General features: G+C 38.8%; 1 protein-coding gene and 1 non-coding gene across 4 annotated transcripts in view; both read right to left on the bottom strand.

Annotated features, from left to right (window-relative positions):
• Window positions 1–15,420, bottom strand: part of LOC118829017 (nebulin related anchoring protein) — an 87,314-nt gene that overhangs the window by 46,687 nt on the left and 25,207 nt on the right. For all 3 annotated transcript variants that reach the window (XM_036735942.1, XM_036735941.1, XM_036735943.1), the window contains exons 12-18: window positions 13,755–13,859; window positions 11,033–11,140; window positions 10,163–10,267; window positions 7,276–7,374; window positions 5,086–5,190; window positions 780–887; window positions 397–498 (exon numbers count right to left, since the gene is read on the bottom strand). In XM_036735942.1, the coding sequence (XP_036591837.1) occupies window positions 397–498; window positions 780–887; window positions 5,086–5,190; window positions 7,276–7,374; window positions 10,163–10,267; window positions 11,033–11,140; window positions 13,755–13,859 (732 nt within the window). The remainder of the gene's footprint in view (window positions 1–396; window positions 499–779; window positions 888–5,085; window positions 5,191–7,275; window positions 7,375–10,162; window positions 10,268–11,032; window positions 11,141–13,754; window positions 13,860–15,420) is intronic.
• Window positions 2,156–2,257, bottom strand: LOC118830358. Its single transcript, XR_005009009.1, has one exon. It is a non-coding gene; the product is annotated as a U6 spliceosomal RNA (small nuclear RNA).

Here is a 15,420-nt window from a genome sequence, read left to right as displayed (position 1 = left end):
AAGTGCATTCATAGTCACATAGCTTGTCATGTTTCAGGCATGGGATTTGAACCCAGGTTCCTCTGGATTCCAAGGCCACCACTCTTACTTTCCTAACATAAGATGAAAGTCTTCCCAAACCCCATTCTATTGTGTAACTGAACTCCCTGGGCTTTATTTTTTAATTATTGCTCACTCTCCGGAATCATCCCTGAGCTACTCTGAAATTATGGCAACGAGTCATGACGAATGAACAAAGGTTGCACTCCTCCAACCTCTCCCACAGTTCAGTCAAGGAAGGGGCTTCGAGCAGGAATTTCTAACTGGTTCATGGCCTCATAGGGTGACCAACAAAGGATGCTCACTGAAGAAGTTTTCCCTAAAATACCTTATAGGTAACAGGAAGAAATAGTTTACCTCACTGCTCATCTTGGCCACCTGCAGGGAGTGCAAAAGCCTTGAATCTTTGGTTCCCATGGCTCTTCCTTTTGTTTTTTCATAGTCTTCTTTGTATTTAATCTTTAGAGAAAGAAGAAAGTCTCTTGTGAGTGGGGAGAATGGGGGGAGAAGTCCGCCATCCAAAGAGGCCAGGCTGTTCCAAGTGCAAGGCGAAGATCCCAGAGAAAAAAAAATATTTTTAAAGCATCTCTCAATGTTTATCAAATCCAGAATAAGATGAAAGTATTAGAAGTTCTGCAACTTTAAAATGCAACCTAGCAATCATTATTTTCCCCACATGACCACCACACTTCATCGGAACAGTTTCTTATGCATTTACAAGTTAATGAGGTAAAACCTACGTTGCTGGCAAGCTCCCCCGAGGCTTTGGCAGCCAACAAAGGCATGGCATCCAGCTTCATCTCAAACCCTCGGCCCTTTGTCTTCTCCCAACCTTCTTTGTACTTAACCTGATAAAGGAAACACCAGGTGAATAGGAGTAGGTATTGGCAGCATTGCTCAAAGTCAAAGTGAAAAAGTGAAAAGAAAAGAAAGCCTCTGTCTTCCCCAAGATACAGAAAAAATGGGCTATCCAAATTAGAACTTTTACTATTGTACCGTCATGATTATTTTTATCATCATTAAGAGCATTTAAATAAATGAATGCTCTTACAATGAAATTTGATATTATCAATAGTATATAAATATTAATAATAATGTGAATGTTACGAATAGTGATAACATAAACACAGCTAAGTTTAATATTATTGATGATATATGAATATAATCAGTCATGTAAATGTTGAGAATATTTATAATATGTAAACAGTGGTGACTATTATTAATATATGAGTAGTATCAATAATGTGGATATTATGGATATTTATAACATGTAAATGAAGGTAGGTAAATTTAATAATATGTGAATGGGAATCCTTGCAGTATGTTCCTTGGAGTCAAGAGGATCTTGGTTTCAAATTCTGCTTCATGCACATAGGAGCTATGTGACCATGATCAAGGCATCTCTCTAAGACTATAAGTTACATAGAAATTGCTGAACTGCACAGATTAAGGGAGTTTGCACAACGGAATTTCCCTAAGCCAATGAAATCACAGTTCAAGGACAGTTACAGATCCAAACGAAATAATATGTCGATACTTCAAAAGGTCTATAATATCATCAAGTCTGGCTATTCTGTCTACTGATGCAGACTGTAAACCCTTCATACTATAGTAGATGGTCTTGAGGTCACACCTTAAACCTCAGCACTTCCTTGTTACTGTGTCACCTACATTATTGTGAACTCCGACATTTCCCTCTGTGATCATTATCTCCTGTAATTCTGTATTTCTCCTTACCTCAGTCCTCCCAAACCTATTCTTCATCTTATTGTATCTTCTAGTGGCTTCCTCCATGCCAGCCTATTCTCCCAATCCACCACCCCTGCTCTAGCCTAAGCTCCCTCCTTTAACTCCTGGTAGTTAATCAATTTACCTGCACATTGGCCTCCACCCTTTACTTTCTTTCCTTCTTCCTTATCCCTGCAGTCCTTAACCTTCTAGCAGATCACATCCCTCTGTCACTCTCACCACCTGCTTTCTCCACCCACACTCTGCTGGATGGCACTGGATGGAAGTCTCACCACCTTGCTGTGTAAATTCATTCTCAGAGCTCATTTGGGCCTTGAGTGCTGCACCACAGTCTTTTCATTCTTTCCTGAATCTTTTTTTTTGCTTTTAAAATAGGGAATGCTTCACAAAGTTGTGTCATCCCGGAGCAGGGGCCATGCTAATCTCTGTATCATTACAATTTTAGTACACGTGCTGCCCAAGTGAGCACCCTGACTCTTTATCCCACACTCCTTAGTGGCTGTTCATAACCTTGTCTTCTTTCCCTAAGGTCCCCTATGCCTCCCCAACCCTTCTTCTCATAGCAAATATCCTCACTTTCTACTTGACTGGGAAAATGGAGGCCATCTATTGTAAGTTCCCTCACCATCCCCACTCCATATACAAACCCTCCCCCCCACAACACCCACCCCTTACTGCAATAGCCCTTCTCCTTCCCAAGAGTAATGTCCCTATCTAGGCATTTTCCCCTGTCTCCTCCAGGAGATTGCCCCATTGATAATAGTTTCTCTCTATCTCTGTCTCTGTCTGTCTTTGTCTCTGTCTCTGTCTCTCTCTGTCTCTCTGTCTCTGTTTCTCTCTGTCTCTGTCTCTCTCTCTATATGTATATACATATATATGCCTCTCTCTGTCTCTGTGTCTGTGTGTTTATCTCTCTGTCTCTGTCTGTCTCTCTGTGTCTCTGTCTCTCTGTTTCTGTCTCTTTGTCTCTTTCTCTCTATCTGTCTGTCTGTCTCTCTCTCTCTCTCCATATATATATATATATATATATATATATATATATATATATATATATATGTATACATGTATATTCTCTCTGTCTCTGTGTCTGTGTTTTTCTCTCTATCTCTCTGTCTCTGTCTCTCTGTCTCTGTCTCTCCCTCTCTCATCTTCAATCCCTCCCCAGCTCCTGGTTCTTTTCCCCACCACCTACACATATGTTCGAGCATATAACCCATCCTTAGGAAAACCTTCTTTGGACCCTGCCATCTTCCCAAACTGCCGTTCTCTCTTTCTCCCCTTTTTCGCTGCCAAGTTTTCAGAAAGAATCTTCTACACTTGGGACCTTTACTTCTCACCGCAATACGTGTCTCAGTCCCTTGCAGTCTGGTTTACACTCAACCGAAATTGCTCTTTCCAAGGTTGCCAACAAACTCTAAACTGCAAAAGCTGATTCTCGATCATCCTTCTCCTCAACCTCTCTGCGGCCCAGAGTCAGCACTAAGGGAAGGTAACCAGAGCTTTCCCCCAAGGAATCTGATTGTGACAAGGAGAGAACTGGAGACCAATGGCAATATTTTCAGTTTTTCAGACTGCTCAAAACCAACACTCATACAATGGTTTAGCTCCTAGCAACCAAGAGGAAGTAAAAGTAGGATGCTACCATGTTGCAGACCAGGATGATTTTTCTCCTCTAATCCTTCCTGGTAGTTTTCCTCATTTAAAGGCATGCTTGTCCCGGAGCGATTTGTCACACTCGCTGTTGTTACTGTTTAGTCTTTTTAGTCTTGTCTGACTTTTCCTGACCCCATTTGGAGTTTTCTTAGCAGAGATACTGGAGCGTTTTGCCATTTCTTTCTCCAGCTCATTTTACAGATGAGGAAACTGAGGCAAACAGGATTAAGTAACTTGCCCAGGGTCACACAGCTAGGAAGTGTCCGAGGGTGGATTTGAACTCAGGAAGATTGGTCTTCCTGATTCCAGGCCCAGCGCTCTGTCCACTGTGCCACCTAGCTCTGTCCGCCACCTCCTCACCCTTCTTTTCACCATAATCTCTCCTCCCTTGGCTTTGGTGACACAGGTCTCTCCTGGTTCTCCTCTAACCTGCCTGACTTCTGTGTCAGCCTTCTCTATTGCATTACTTAACTGCCCATCTCATTTCCCCAAAGAGTGATGGCCCCTAAGTGCTCTGCTCCAGGTCTTCTGTGCTTCTTGCTATCCCCCATAGAAATTTCATTCCATCCTGTGGATTCAAATATTATCTCTATGCTTTTAGCTCCCAGATATTTCTACCTAGCCCTAGTCTGTTTCCTGTCGTTGTTGTTCTCAACTCCTTGCTGGATATCTCAGCCTGGATATTCTGTAGGCAAAGCAAATTCAATATGCCCAAACCAAAACTCACTATCCCCCTCCAAACATTCCCCCATCCCCCACATCCCTAAACAAAAAAACAAACCTTTTCTTCCTCTATACTTCTCTAGTCCTGTTAAGGACACCGCCACCTTCCAAATCCCCCATGTTCACCACTCTGAGGTCATCTTTGATTCCCTTTGCGCTCAGCTCACATTTCCAGTCAGTTCAGAAGGTCTTCTTGATCCAATTTCCACCAAATCTCCCCCCACCATCCCTCTCTCTCCATTTACTGCCTTTTACTTAAGCTATTACAAGAGCCTCCTCAGTGGTCTCTTGGCTCCCAGCCTCTGACCTCTCCAATCCATCCTCCTCCTACCTGTCATAGATCTGACGTGTCAGCTATCATACCCTGCTACACAACTTTGCCTTGGGATAAAATGCCAATAGTTCAAATCTGACGATTAAGGCCTGCCACAGTCTGACTCCTGTCGACCTTTCTAGCCTTACCTTGTACTACTCCCCTTCACAAATTCTACATTCCAGCCAAATTCAACCACTGGCTAATCCCCAAATTTGACGTTTTATACCCTGTATTCACACAAGTCATCCACCATGGCTAGAAGGTACTTCCTTTTCATTTCTACCCTCATCTCAGAATCCTGACCTTTCTTCAAGGCCCCTCTCAGGTGCCTCCTCCTCCGTGCTCCCCCCAGCCCCAATTGCTAAGTTACTCTGCCTTCCCAATTTTCTTTATACTGTACTTATAATGTATACATTGTCTTCCTCCAGTAGGATGCAATAAGTTCCTTGCGCTTCATTTGCGTCTTGTATTCCTATCTAGCACAGTGATATGCACACAGTAAGCACTTAAATATTTATTCATTTGAACCGAACCATTTCCCATTGATGCACATAACAAATGAACGTACTTGAACCAGCTCCCATGTAGGCACAGCGTTTGCTTACCTCACTGAACAGCTCAGCATTGGCTCTTGCTTTTACTAACTGAGGCACATCTTGTGGCAGGGTATAATTCAACTTGTTTTTCTCATAATCTGCCCGGTAATTCACCTGTTAGGACCCCAAATAAAAACGTCTGAGTGCAGAGTTTCTAAGCAGGTCAAAGGTGCCCTTAACTTTAGACAAAGGGAAAAAAGCTATGGGCAGTCTCCTCCAATTTGAATCAAACTAGTAATCCTGGAGAGGGGTGAGGAAGAGGAGGAAAAAGAGGAGGAGGAGGAGGAAGAGAAGGAGGAAGAGGGGAAGAAAGGAAGAGGAGGAAGAAGAGGGCAATTCTAAAATGATCTAATTCGATGAATGATGATGCTTTTAAAAGGGCAGAATAGAGAAGTCAGATGTTAACTAAAACCACCAAAAAATAAACACAGAAGGTTGGGGCTAGAAACCTTAGAGACCATTATGTCCCACCTGTTCAGTTTACAGATCAAGAATTTGAGTCTCAGAGAAGTAAAAATAGTTTGCCCAAGGTCAGTGGGAAAACTGGACTATGACAAACAGAGCTGAGACATGAACCCAGATCTACTGGGCTCCCAGGCCTGTGCCAAAGGAACTGGAGAAGTCAGAAGAGTTTGAACAACTTCTCACAATTAGTTATATCTCCATTACTGCTTTAAAGTCCCATGAGGACAGAAGCAGCCCCATAGTGAAAGGCACATGGGATTGGAACCAGAAGGTTGGAATCTGAATCCCAGCTCTTAGATGGTTTAGCCAAGCGACTAGGGACAAAAGACTCTACCTCTGTGACTCGGTTTCTTCACCTTAAAAATAGATTTGAAAATGCTTGTGTTACCTATTCCATAGGGCTGTCGTTGTGAGAATCAAATGAGATAATGACTCCAAAAAAAGACTTTATAAAGTAAACCTCAAAGCATTATAGAAATATAAGCTGTGGTTATTTTAGTGTATTGTTCATTATTATTATGACGGGCATGAAGAAAGCGCTATAAAATGTTAGCTATAAGTTATTATTACTATTGAGTAACAATTTATTTATTGAAATGCTTTATGTAATGATCACCCCCACTTACCTCTTAGGAAGGTTGGGAGAGAAGCTCTTTGTAAAACATTTAAGCATGACATAAATGTGAGGTTTTATTGTACTTTTATATTTACATAGCACCTAGTACTTTACTAGGCACAAAGTACATATATAAATATATATATATATATATATATATCACCTACTATGTGCCAGGCACAGTGCTAAGCATACAATAATAATAATAATAATAAATAACTAATCTTTGTGTGGTATTGCAGTATATGCAGTGCTAGGCACAGTGCTAAACATTTAATAATAATAATGGCTAATACTTATATAGTGCTTACTATGTGCCAGGCACAGTGCTAAGCATTTAATAATAATAATAACTAATCTTTATGTAGTATTTACTATCTGTGCTAGGCACTGTACTAAGAGGTTTACAAAAATTATCTAATTTGATCCTCACAACAGCCCTGCAAGATAGGTGCTATTAACATCTCCATTTTACAGCTGAGGAAACCATGGCAAACAGAGTTAAGTGACTTGCCCAGAGACACACAGCTAGTAAGTACATGAGATCAGATTTGAACTCAGGTCTTCCCAACTCCAGGCCTCATGCTTAATCCAAGGAGCCACCAGCTGTCTCTGAATTAATTGCCATACTGAATTAATTGAGTGATTTGATTGATATTACAAAAAAAAAATCAGAACCATTCCTTCAATGGAAGCATAAAAGATGAAGCACTGAGCTTGGAGGAAGGATCAGCCAGCTGCAAATCACACCTCAGACACTTACTACTCATGGGACCCAGAGCAAATTACTCAGCCTTTCTGAGGCTCTTTCTTCATCTGTAAAATGGGGATACTCATTGCATCTCCTTCACAGGATTACTGTTATGATCAAATTAGAAAACGTTATGTAAAACACTCTGCAGACACGAAAGCATTATTTTAAAATGGGGGTTCTCTGAGTCTGTGAAAAGCAACATGACATCAGTTTCTCCACGTTCACATGGCTGATCATCAAGGGAGAATCTCAAGGTGGCCAAGAGCCCAGTGGATAAAGAGGAATAAAATGAAAGTGATCACAATGTTCCCAGTTGGCCACCAATGGTCAAGAATAGCTCAGTGGTCAGCGGCATCCCCCTTACATGACTGAGTTGTTGTGCGTTGATCTTGGCCTGCACGATCTGCGGAGTATTTGTCACAGAGCTGTACTTCAACTTGTCAATACTCTGCCTATAGTTGACCTGGGTCAAAAGGAGACATCAAAGAAGTCAGCTTGTTCTCATATAAGGTGGACAACGTTCACTTAGTTGTTGGATGGTCGTCCTAACCAAGAATTAACTCTTGACTTGATAAAATGAGGCATAGGATAATTCTTGGAGACAGAAGGCAAGATTCAGAGTAGATTTTGTAAAATAGAAAAAGCCTGTGTACACTGAAAATAGAGAAAATCACAACAAATGAACATAATTGACATGACTTTCTACAAAGGGGAATGAAGTATCAACTGCTTTATATGGGGTCATGTCTAATTTCTCTTCCACTTATATCCACTGGATCATCCCAGAATCATTTCTCAACATTGTTCTTGGTCTATGAATAACTTTATGAACCTGCCTTTGGGGATAGGTATTACATTCTGCCAAGCAACTGGACTACTACTGCTGCCTTGTATTTGGGGTTGGTTCAGCTGGCTAATGCTTGAGGAAAATGAAGACAAACAAGGTTAAGGACAACCCAGTGAGGTAAATGGAGTGACTCATGACAACTTGAAGGTACCCACAGAGAGAGGCAAGAGGAGTGCAGAAAGGAAGGCTTAAGAATGCCTAAGTTTTACCTATTTAAAAGTCTCACTAAGCTCTATCGTTGGAACCAAGAAATAGGGAGGAATGATCTTCCTTGTCACCCTCTCCCTTCTGTGTGGCATGACTAATGCTTCTAGCACTACTAAAGCATGCATTATGGTTTCAAGAATCTACTGTGGGTTGTTCTACGCATCTAGGAAAACTGTTTTCAATGTTCCAAACAACCAGCTTGCAAAGGAACTTCTAAAACAGCCTACTTGCAACCTGTACTGGAAATAATTCAAAGTATATGCCAATCTAGCAATGGTCTAGTAATAGCCCTGTACCACCTTTGTAAGTGAATGATAGAATTACTATTGGACTTTTAGGTTATGATTCAGAACAAAATTTTTGCATGGTCTGGGATTGGGATATAGGGAAAAGTAGAAAAAAAAATAAAGTTATTTCAATGTCAACCGCTAATGAGATTAGTGTATGCTAGCTTCCTAATGTATTAATTCAGTAGCAGAAATGATCGTCTCATAAGAAGTGAATTAGGATTCTGAGTTATGCAAGATTAAATGTAATGAAAAATATATATTTTAAGCTGCATATGCCTGCCAGATAACTAGGCATTAAATACGAAGCAGAACACAATTATTTTTCACTGTAGGACATAATTAACAGTGAGCATAGTTAATCACCTCCTTGCGACATCAGAAAGGAATGTATATTGCTTCAATCTAGGTTCTGAAAGGGCTCTTTGCCATAGAGTGAAGTCTAATTTTAATGACATTTAATGTTGACAAAATTCGTCTAAATGGAATTCCCTTTAACTAAGCACTTCTATTTAACTCCCATTTCTGCTCCATTAGCCTGCCTTCATGGTTCCAGGACAGAGACAGAGTAAGGATGAGATGTTAATACTTCCTAGGCAAAACTGTAACCCCCTACATTTGAAAATTGAGTTCCTTGGCTGATACTGTCCACATGAAGCTTTGAGTCTACGCTATTAATACACACAGAGCTAAAGAACTGCATGTCACGGAAGGTCAGATTTTCTGGCATTAAAATATACTCATTTTTTAAAAGGAATCATAAAAAGTATTCCTTGCTGTGCTCCCTGAGTGTTGTACCTGAGGCAGCTGCCTGGCTTATCTACCCCTAATTCTGACTACAGTTGAAAGAATGGACATGCAATAAAGGTAGTTTTTTCATATTTTTGTCCAGCAAAACTGTATAGTGCTGGCATTGAAAGACAGAAATAGGATGATAGGATCATGGATTTCGATCTGGAAAGAACCTTAAAGGCCATTAAATCCAACCTCTTCATTTTACAAATGGGGAAACTGAAGTTGAGAGTGAGGCAAGAAAGACATGAACCCAGGTCTTCCTAATTCCAAATCCAGTCCTCTCTTTGTGGCACTACCTACCTCTATTCCAACTGATAATAAGAAACCTCTTCTAGGTTTACTATTATATCAGATGTTTCCAACACATAGCAGGTGGATTTATGGGGTATGACCTGACTGAGATTCCTGTTTATATCCAAACATACATAACAACAAGCCAAGGCTGTATGAAACTTGAAGACCTCCATTCTGGATTTTCATATGTCTAAATAAACCAGCTGATTTTGAAGGATTCTGCCCCCACAAGGGACATGCTAAAAGTACCAAACCTTTTCTAAGTAATTTTGCAGCAAAAAAGGTCATCCTTTTCCAGCAGATAAATTAAAGTCAACTGTTTCCAGCAGATAAATTAAAATGTTGACCAAAGAAACAGTGAGAACATAAGTCAGTGGAACACAGTCACAATAAGACAGTAAAAACATCAGCCAGACACCAGCTTTCTGATTTTTATAAACTTTTACATTTCCTTCCAATCGGCTACCTTAAAATATTCAATTTTGTCTCTTTCTCTCATCTCCATTAGGAGAGTATTAAGCTAGGTAGCACAGTGCATAGAGTGCTGGGCCTGGAGTCAGGGAGCTCATCTTCCTAAGGTCAAATCCAGACTCAGATATTCACTAGATGTGTGACTCTGGGCAAGTCAGTCAACCCTGCTTGACTCAGTTTACTCATCTGTAAAACGAACTAGAGAAGGAAATGGCAAACCACTCCAGTATCTTGGCCAAGAAACCCTCCCCCCAAAAGGAGTCACAAAGAGTAGGACATACCTGAAAAATAATTAAACATCCACAAAAACAAGCAATAAAAGCAAAAGGGGATCTTAGAAATCAACTTACATCCTTCAAGGGAATGAGCTTCATGGTTGTCTGATAGGAAGGAGTAAGAGTTGCTGGGTAGTTGTAATCAATATTGTCGTGTTTATAATCAGATTTATAGGCTATCTGAAATACACAGAAAGCAACAACAGCAAATTTGAGTAGTGGAGAAAAGCCTTAGTCATAAATTATTTGACTATGAGTCATAATAAAAGCCAACACCAAAGTGAGTTCAAGGAACCCAGTAAGAAAATTGAATTATTTGCACATTAAAAACAAACTAGTTGATTCTATTTTTTCTATTCAGTTGATATAATCAGTTGACTTTTACCTCTGATACCTCTAATATAGCAGAAAGAGCACTGCCTCTGGAGTCAAAGGCTTAGCATTAAAATCCTTCCTCTGATATATACTATGTGACCTTGGGAGGGTCACAGATTTTCTGAGCCTCAGTTTCCTTATCCATGAAATGAGGGAAATGGGCTCCATGATCTCTGCGATCCCTTCCAGCTATAAACCTATAACTGTATGATCCTTCCCCTACCCACCCTCTTACCCTACCCCCGACTTAGCATCCCCTGCATAATAATTTAATAATAGTTTATTTTATTGAATACCAGTATCAGTACACTTCCTATATTACTAATTTTGATGAAGTGAAAGTTAAATAAATTAATAAAAAATCCTTTGGGAAATAATATTTAAATTCTAGAGGTTAGTTCATTTTAAAGCTCTGGTATTAGAAGTGGGTGAGTTTTAAAATTCATCATCTGATAGAAAAAAAAACAAAGTATAAAAGAAAACTGGTCAAAATACCCTTCTCCCCTTTCATGAAACATCACCTGTTTTTCTGTGTTGGCTGGTTTGGACTCCCCCCAAAAAAAGACTTACATTGCTTGCCAGATTTGCAACCTTCATGGCATGTAGAGTACGCCGGTCCATGCCAACCCCTTCATAGTGGCCTTTCAGTTGGTTCTGGTAATTTTCCCTGTATTTATTCTGCAAAGAGGCACCCACCATTCAATTTCATCATTCTCTTACACAAGCAGTACAAGAAAAACAATCCTCATTTTTTTGGTCTCAAAATTAAAAGATAAATGATGAAATATAATTTTGTTAAGGTGTTTACTATTCTAAGCTATTAGACCAATGTGCTAAAAACTTGTTAAACATTTTTTTAGTTCAAAGTTCCAATAAAACACTAGAACATTGGTTAACTACATCCTAGCAAGCATATAGGGAAAAAATATAGGTTCTTTAAAGCCAAGAAAGCTGGATTTTTTTTAAGCCTCATCTGAAAATATAGCAATTTTTCAATTCTCTTCTTCCAATGTGAAAACCTGTAGCATTTTAGTCAGATTATAGTTGCTCAACTGAGTCAATATTTTTAGGTACCTATTATGTGCAAGGTCCTGTTCCAAATACTGCAATAAGGCATTATAAACCACTTCTTCTTTTCTTGGTGTTTGCATTTTTTAAAAGCACAGATGAATGTGTGTCTATATACACATATATATTTTTGGTATCTATACATCATATATTACCTATGTGTATCCATATATATACACAAAATATATACTATATATGGATTTGTGTGTGTACATACATACACACACACAAACCAAGTTTGGAGATAACTAGTTAGCTAGCTAGCTAGCTATCTGTGTATCTCTATAGACAAAGCACATATCGGCCTGTCTATCTATATATCTCTATACAGATATCTATCTAGATCCCTATCTTTATATAAATATCGATCTAGATCTCTACGTATCTCTATATATCTCTATGTTATATATATATACATATATGTGTATATATACATACATATACATATATATGTATATCCAAACTTGGTTTTTAATCAGAAACTTTGTTTTTGACCAAATTCAATTCAATCAACAAAATTTATTACTAGACGTTGGGGATATAATGACCAAAAATGGCCCAGTCCTTAAGAAGCTTCAACTCTACTAGGTAAACAACCTAGATACAGGTAAGGAGATAACAAAACATATACAAAATGCATACAAAGTATTTTCTGGAGAAAGAACGTTAACAATTGAGTGAATAAGGAGCTGAATCTTGAAGAGAGCTGGGGTTCCCAAATACAGGAGAGACAGAGAGCATTGCAGGTATGAGAGCCAACCTGGGCAAAAGCATCAATATGGGGGATAGGACACCTATACAAGAACAGCAAAAAAGTCGGTTTGGGGAGAACATAAAAATGCCTGACAAGGAGTATTAAGCAATCAGCCTAAGAGGATAGGGTAGAAACAGATTGTGAAGTGCTTTAAATTCCAGACAGAGGAGTTTGTATTCAATCCTAGAGAGGACAATGATTTTCATTGAAGTTTCTTGAACACAAGAGTGACATGGTTAGACGTTCACAACAAATAATAATACACATGGCCCAAACACGTCTAGATAAGTAAGTGGTCTTGGTCTATTTCCCCATAGGGCAAGAACTGTATCTTTCCTAATCACTCTGTATAGTATGAGTGTAAGTAGGCACTTGTGAAATCTTTATGATATTAATGATCACTGCTCATAGTAGCATATTTTGCTTTTCAGAACAGTCTAATAAAAAATAAATTTTCCTATTACATTTTAAAATATTTCCCAAGCTTGTTCTATTAGAATCAGTGGGCAGAAGAAGGCAAACTAGAGCCAATGGGAAGAAAGAAAAGGCAGACCAGATCTAATGGAGTTACAATAAGAAAGATTCTGGCTGAACATAAATGAGAATTTATTAATGAATACAACCATTGATTAGTGGAACGAGCTGTCCTGATAGGCCTCAATAAGGTGGTCCTCTGTCAAAAATACTATAGTAAGGCTTATTCAATGAGTAGGTCAAATTAAATTATTTCTAAGGTACCTTCTAACTCTAAAATCTATGATTAAGTGAAATAAGGTGGTAGAATAAAATCATATAGAAATCATGTATAGAATTGAGGTATACTTATCACATCCTTTCACATTGGTCAGGAATAAATTGTACACAAAGCCAAATCTAGGGTAAGGCAACTAGAAATTTGTCCTCAGGAATGGAAATTTAGAGTTATTTAATTAATTTAAATTTAAAAATTTAAAATTTAAGTAATATGTTTAAAAAGACTGTGCAACTTAAAAATCATCTTATTTTCATTTTTTATAGAATTTGATTACATTAGCCTCATACAAGTTACCAAGAATAATTAATTAAACTAGGAAATTATCAGATAATGAGTTTCCCCCACAGTCACACACAAGGAGAGCTCCTTCCCCACTCAGCACTGACTTGTTCTTTCTCCAAATAGAGCCTTCCCAGCAGTGGCCTCAAGAGGGTTTCTCCTTGACCCTAAGAGAGGGTCTCCCTCACCACCACTGATTTGAGGACATATTTACTGTTACTTGACCAGAGCACCAAAATAGACAGTTATCACTTTAATTTAATTATACACGATCTATTTTGTCCATAGTGACTACTACATTCAAAAGCCACTGATGTTCCTGCCATGTTTATTGGAAACATACAAATACATTCACATTAACAGAAGTATATTAGTAGGCCTAGAAGCTAGGAAGACATGAGCTACAAGGTCTACACATTAAGGCATTAACAACTTACATCACTGGTGAATTTTGAGATCTTGCTGACATTCCTGAACTGAGGAGTCTCACAGTAGTTAATACTGTGGCCTTTACTATTTTCCAGATCTTTCTTATACTCCACCTTAGAAACCAAAATATCATGAAGTACAGTATAATCAAACCCTAAATTGGCCTCTAAAGCCTCTGAAGGAATTGAGAAGGAATGACTTAGAAAATTTTCAACCCATAAGTTAAAGGATTTTAAAAGAATTTTTAAATAAATATGCTTTCCTCAGCCCCCATATCAATATAGTTCTAATCATCCACTCCTTACCAAACCCCTCCAAATTTTTATTTAGTTCAAACAATATAATGAAAAATTTGCAATTGCTTAACAGATAATCATTGAAGATGAGGAGAGTTCCTTCTAATTTATGACTGCTTGAGAAACCCTGGACGGCAGAAGGAGAAATGCTATGCAACAGCTATTAAATCAACCCCAAATCACTATGGGTAGTGGAGATGCCAGTGGAGAGGCCACTGAAGTCCTATTACCATTATTAGAGTCTTAGCTGATCCATCTCCACAGATAAACATATGGTCAAAAGTAATTTGAAGACTCCCTGGTGCCCTTCTCTTGCAAATGGAAATGTAGCTCCATTTCATGTGACACATTATCAAATGCATGCTTATGATTTGTCCCTTTTTTAAGAGCATAAAGCATAATCTTGGAAAAATCTTCCCCCAAATTCTGCAATGCCTATGGATGCTATCTATTTAACAATATCTTGAAGCTAAATCCAGTGAGAGGCATTGTAGAGCAGGAGTAAGGAAGAGCACCAGAGCAAGTCACATCTGAGTTCCAGTCCCATCTCTGCCACAATCTGTGTGACGTGGGACAATCTTTCCTCAGGGCCTCCGTTTTCTAAACTGTTAGACGAGGGGGTTGGACTTTATGGTCTCTAATGTCTGTTACAGTTCTACATGTTCATGAAACACTTTCCTATAAAAGTAATAGTCCCTGGAAGCTAGAGTTGGGGAAGGGCCTTCAGGATAGTTTTGAGTCTTTTTTTCTGAATTAATACTCACCAGGATTATGAATACCTTCAACACCCTTTCCCACTTCAGATAAGAAGTGTATACTACTAAGTCCCAGTGGATGCGAATAAAGAATCCTCTAAAGTGGTGGAATTATTTGAATTCCCATTGCATATTTCCATTGGACTGGAACCAATGACCACATTTGACATACTTATAACTTCAAAAAGTCCAAGTTCGAGTACATGGGACCATTTCTGAAGACCCATTATTTGCACTTGTCGGGATCTATGTAGTAATTGAGAATAAGACCATTTTTCTTCCTCTGAGTTTTAGTGAAGATCCGCATTTGGAACTTGATGCCTTGTCTATAAAAGCTACTACATACAAAACCAACAAGCTACAGGAAAACTTAGCATGTCTGACATCTAGAAACCTCAATAAGTGTTCCATGTGGCACTTCTCTCACATCTACGATACAACAGTAACTGACACTTGTAACGATAATCTTGAGGTATTGCTGCATGGCACCTTCTGAATCATCAAGGAATCAATTATGCATACAAGAGTTTTAGTGTTGGACTCGTATCTTATTCTGTTTTTGAAAATTTGCTAATCTATGTATAATGATTCTCCATCAACCAGAGTATTTGATCATCAGAATA

The sequence above is a fragment of the Trichosurus vulpecula genome, chromosome 8 (genome assembly GCF_011100635.1).
Source record: "Trichosurus vulpecula isolate mTriVul1 chromosome 8, mTriVul1.pri, whole genome shotgun sequence".
NCBI classification, from domain to species: Eukaryota; Metazoa; Chordata; class Mammalia; order Diprotodontia; family Phalangeridae; genus Trichosurus; species Trichosurus vulpecula.
The sequence above is the reverse complement of the archived record's forward strand: the minus strand, read 5'-3'. Positions and strand labels throughout refer to the sequence as shown.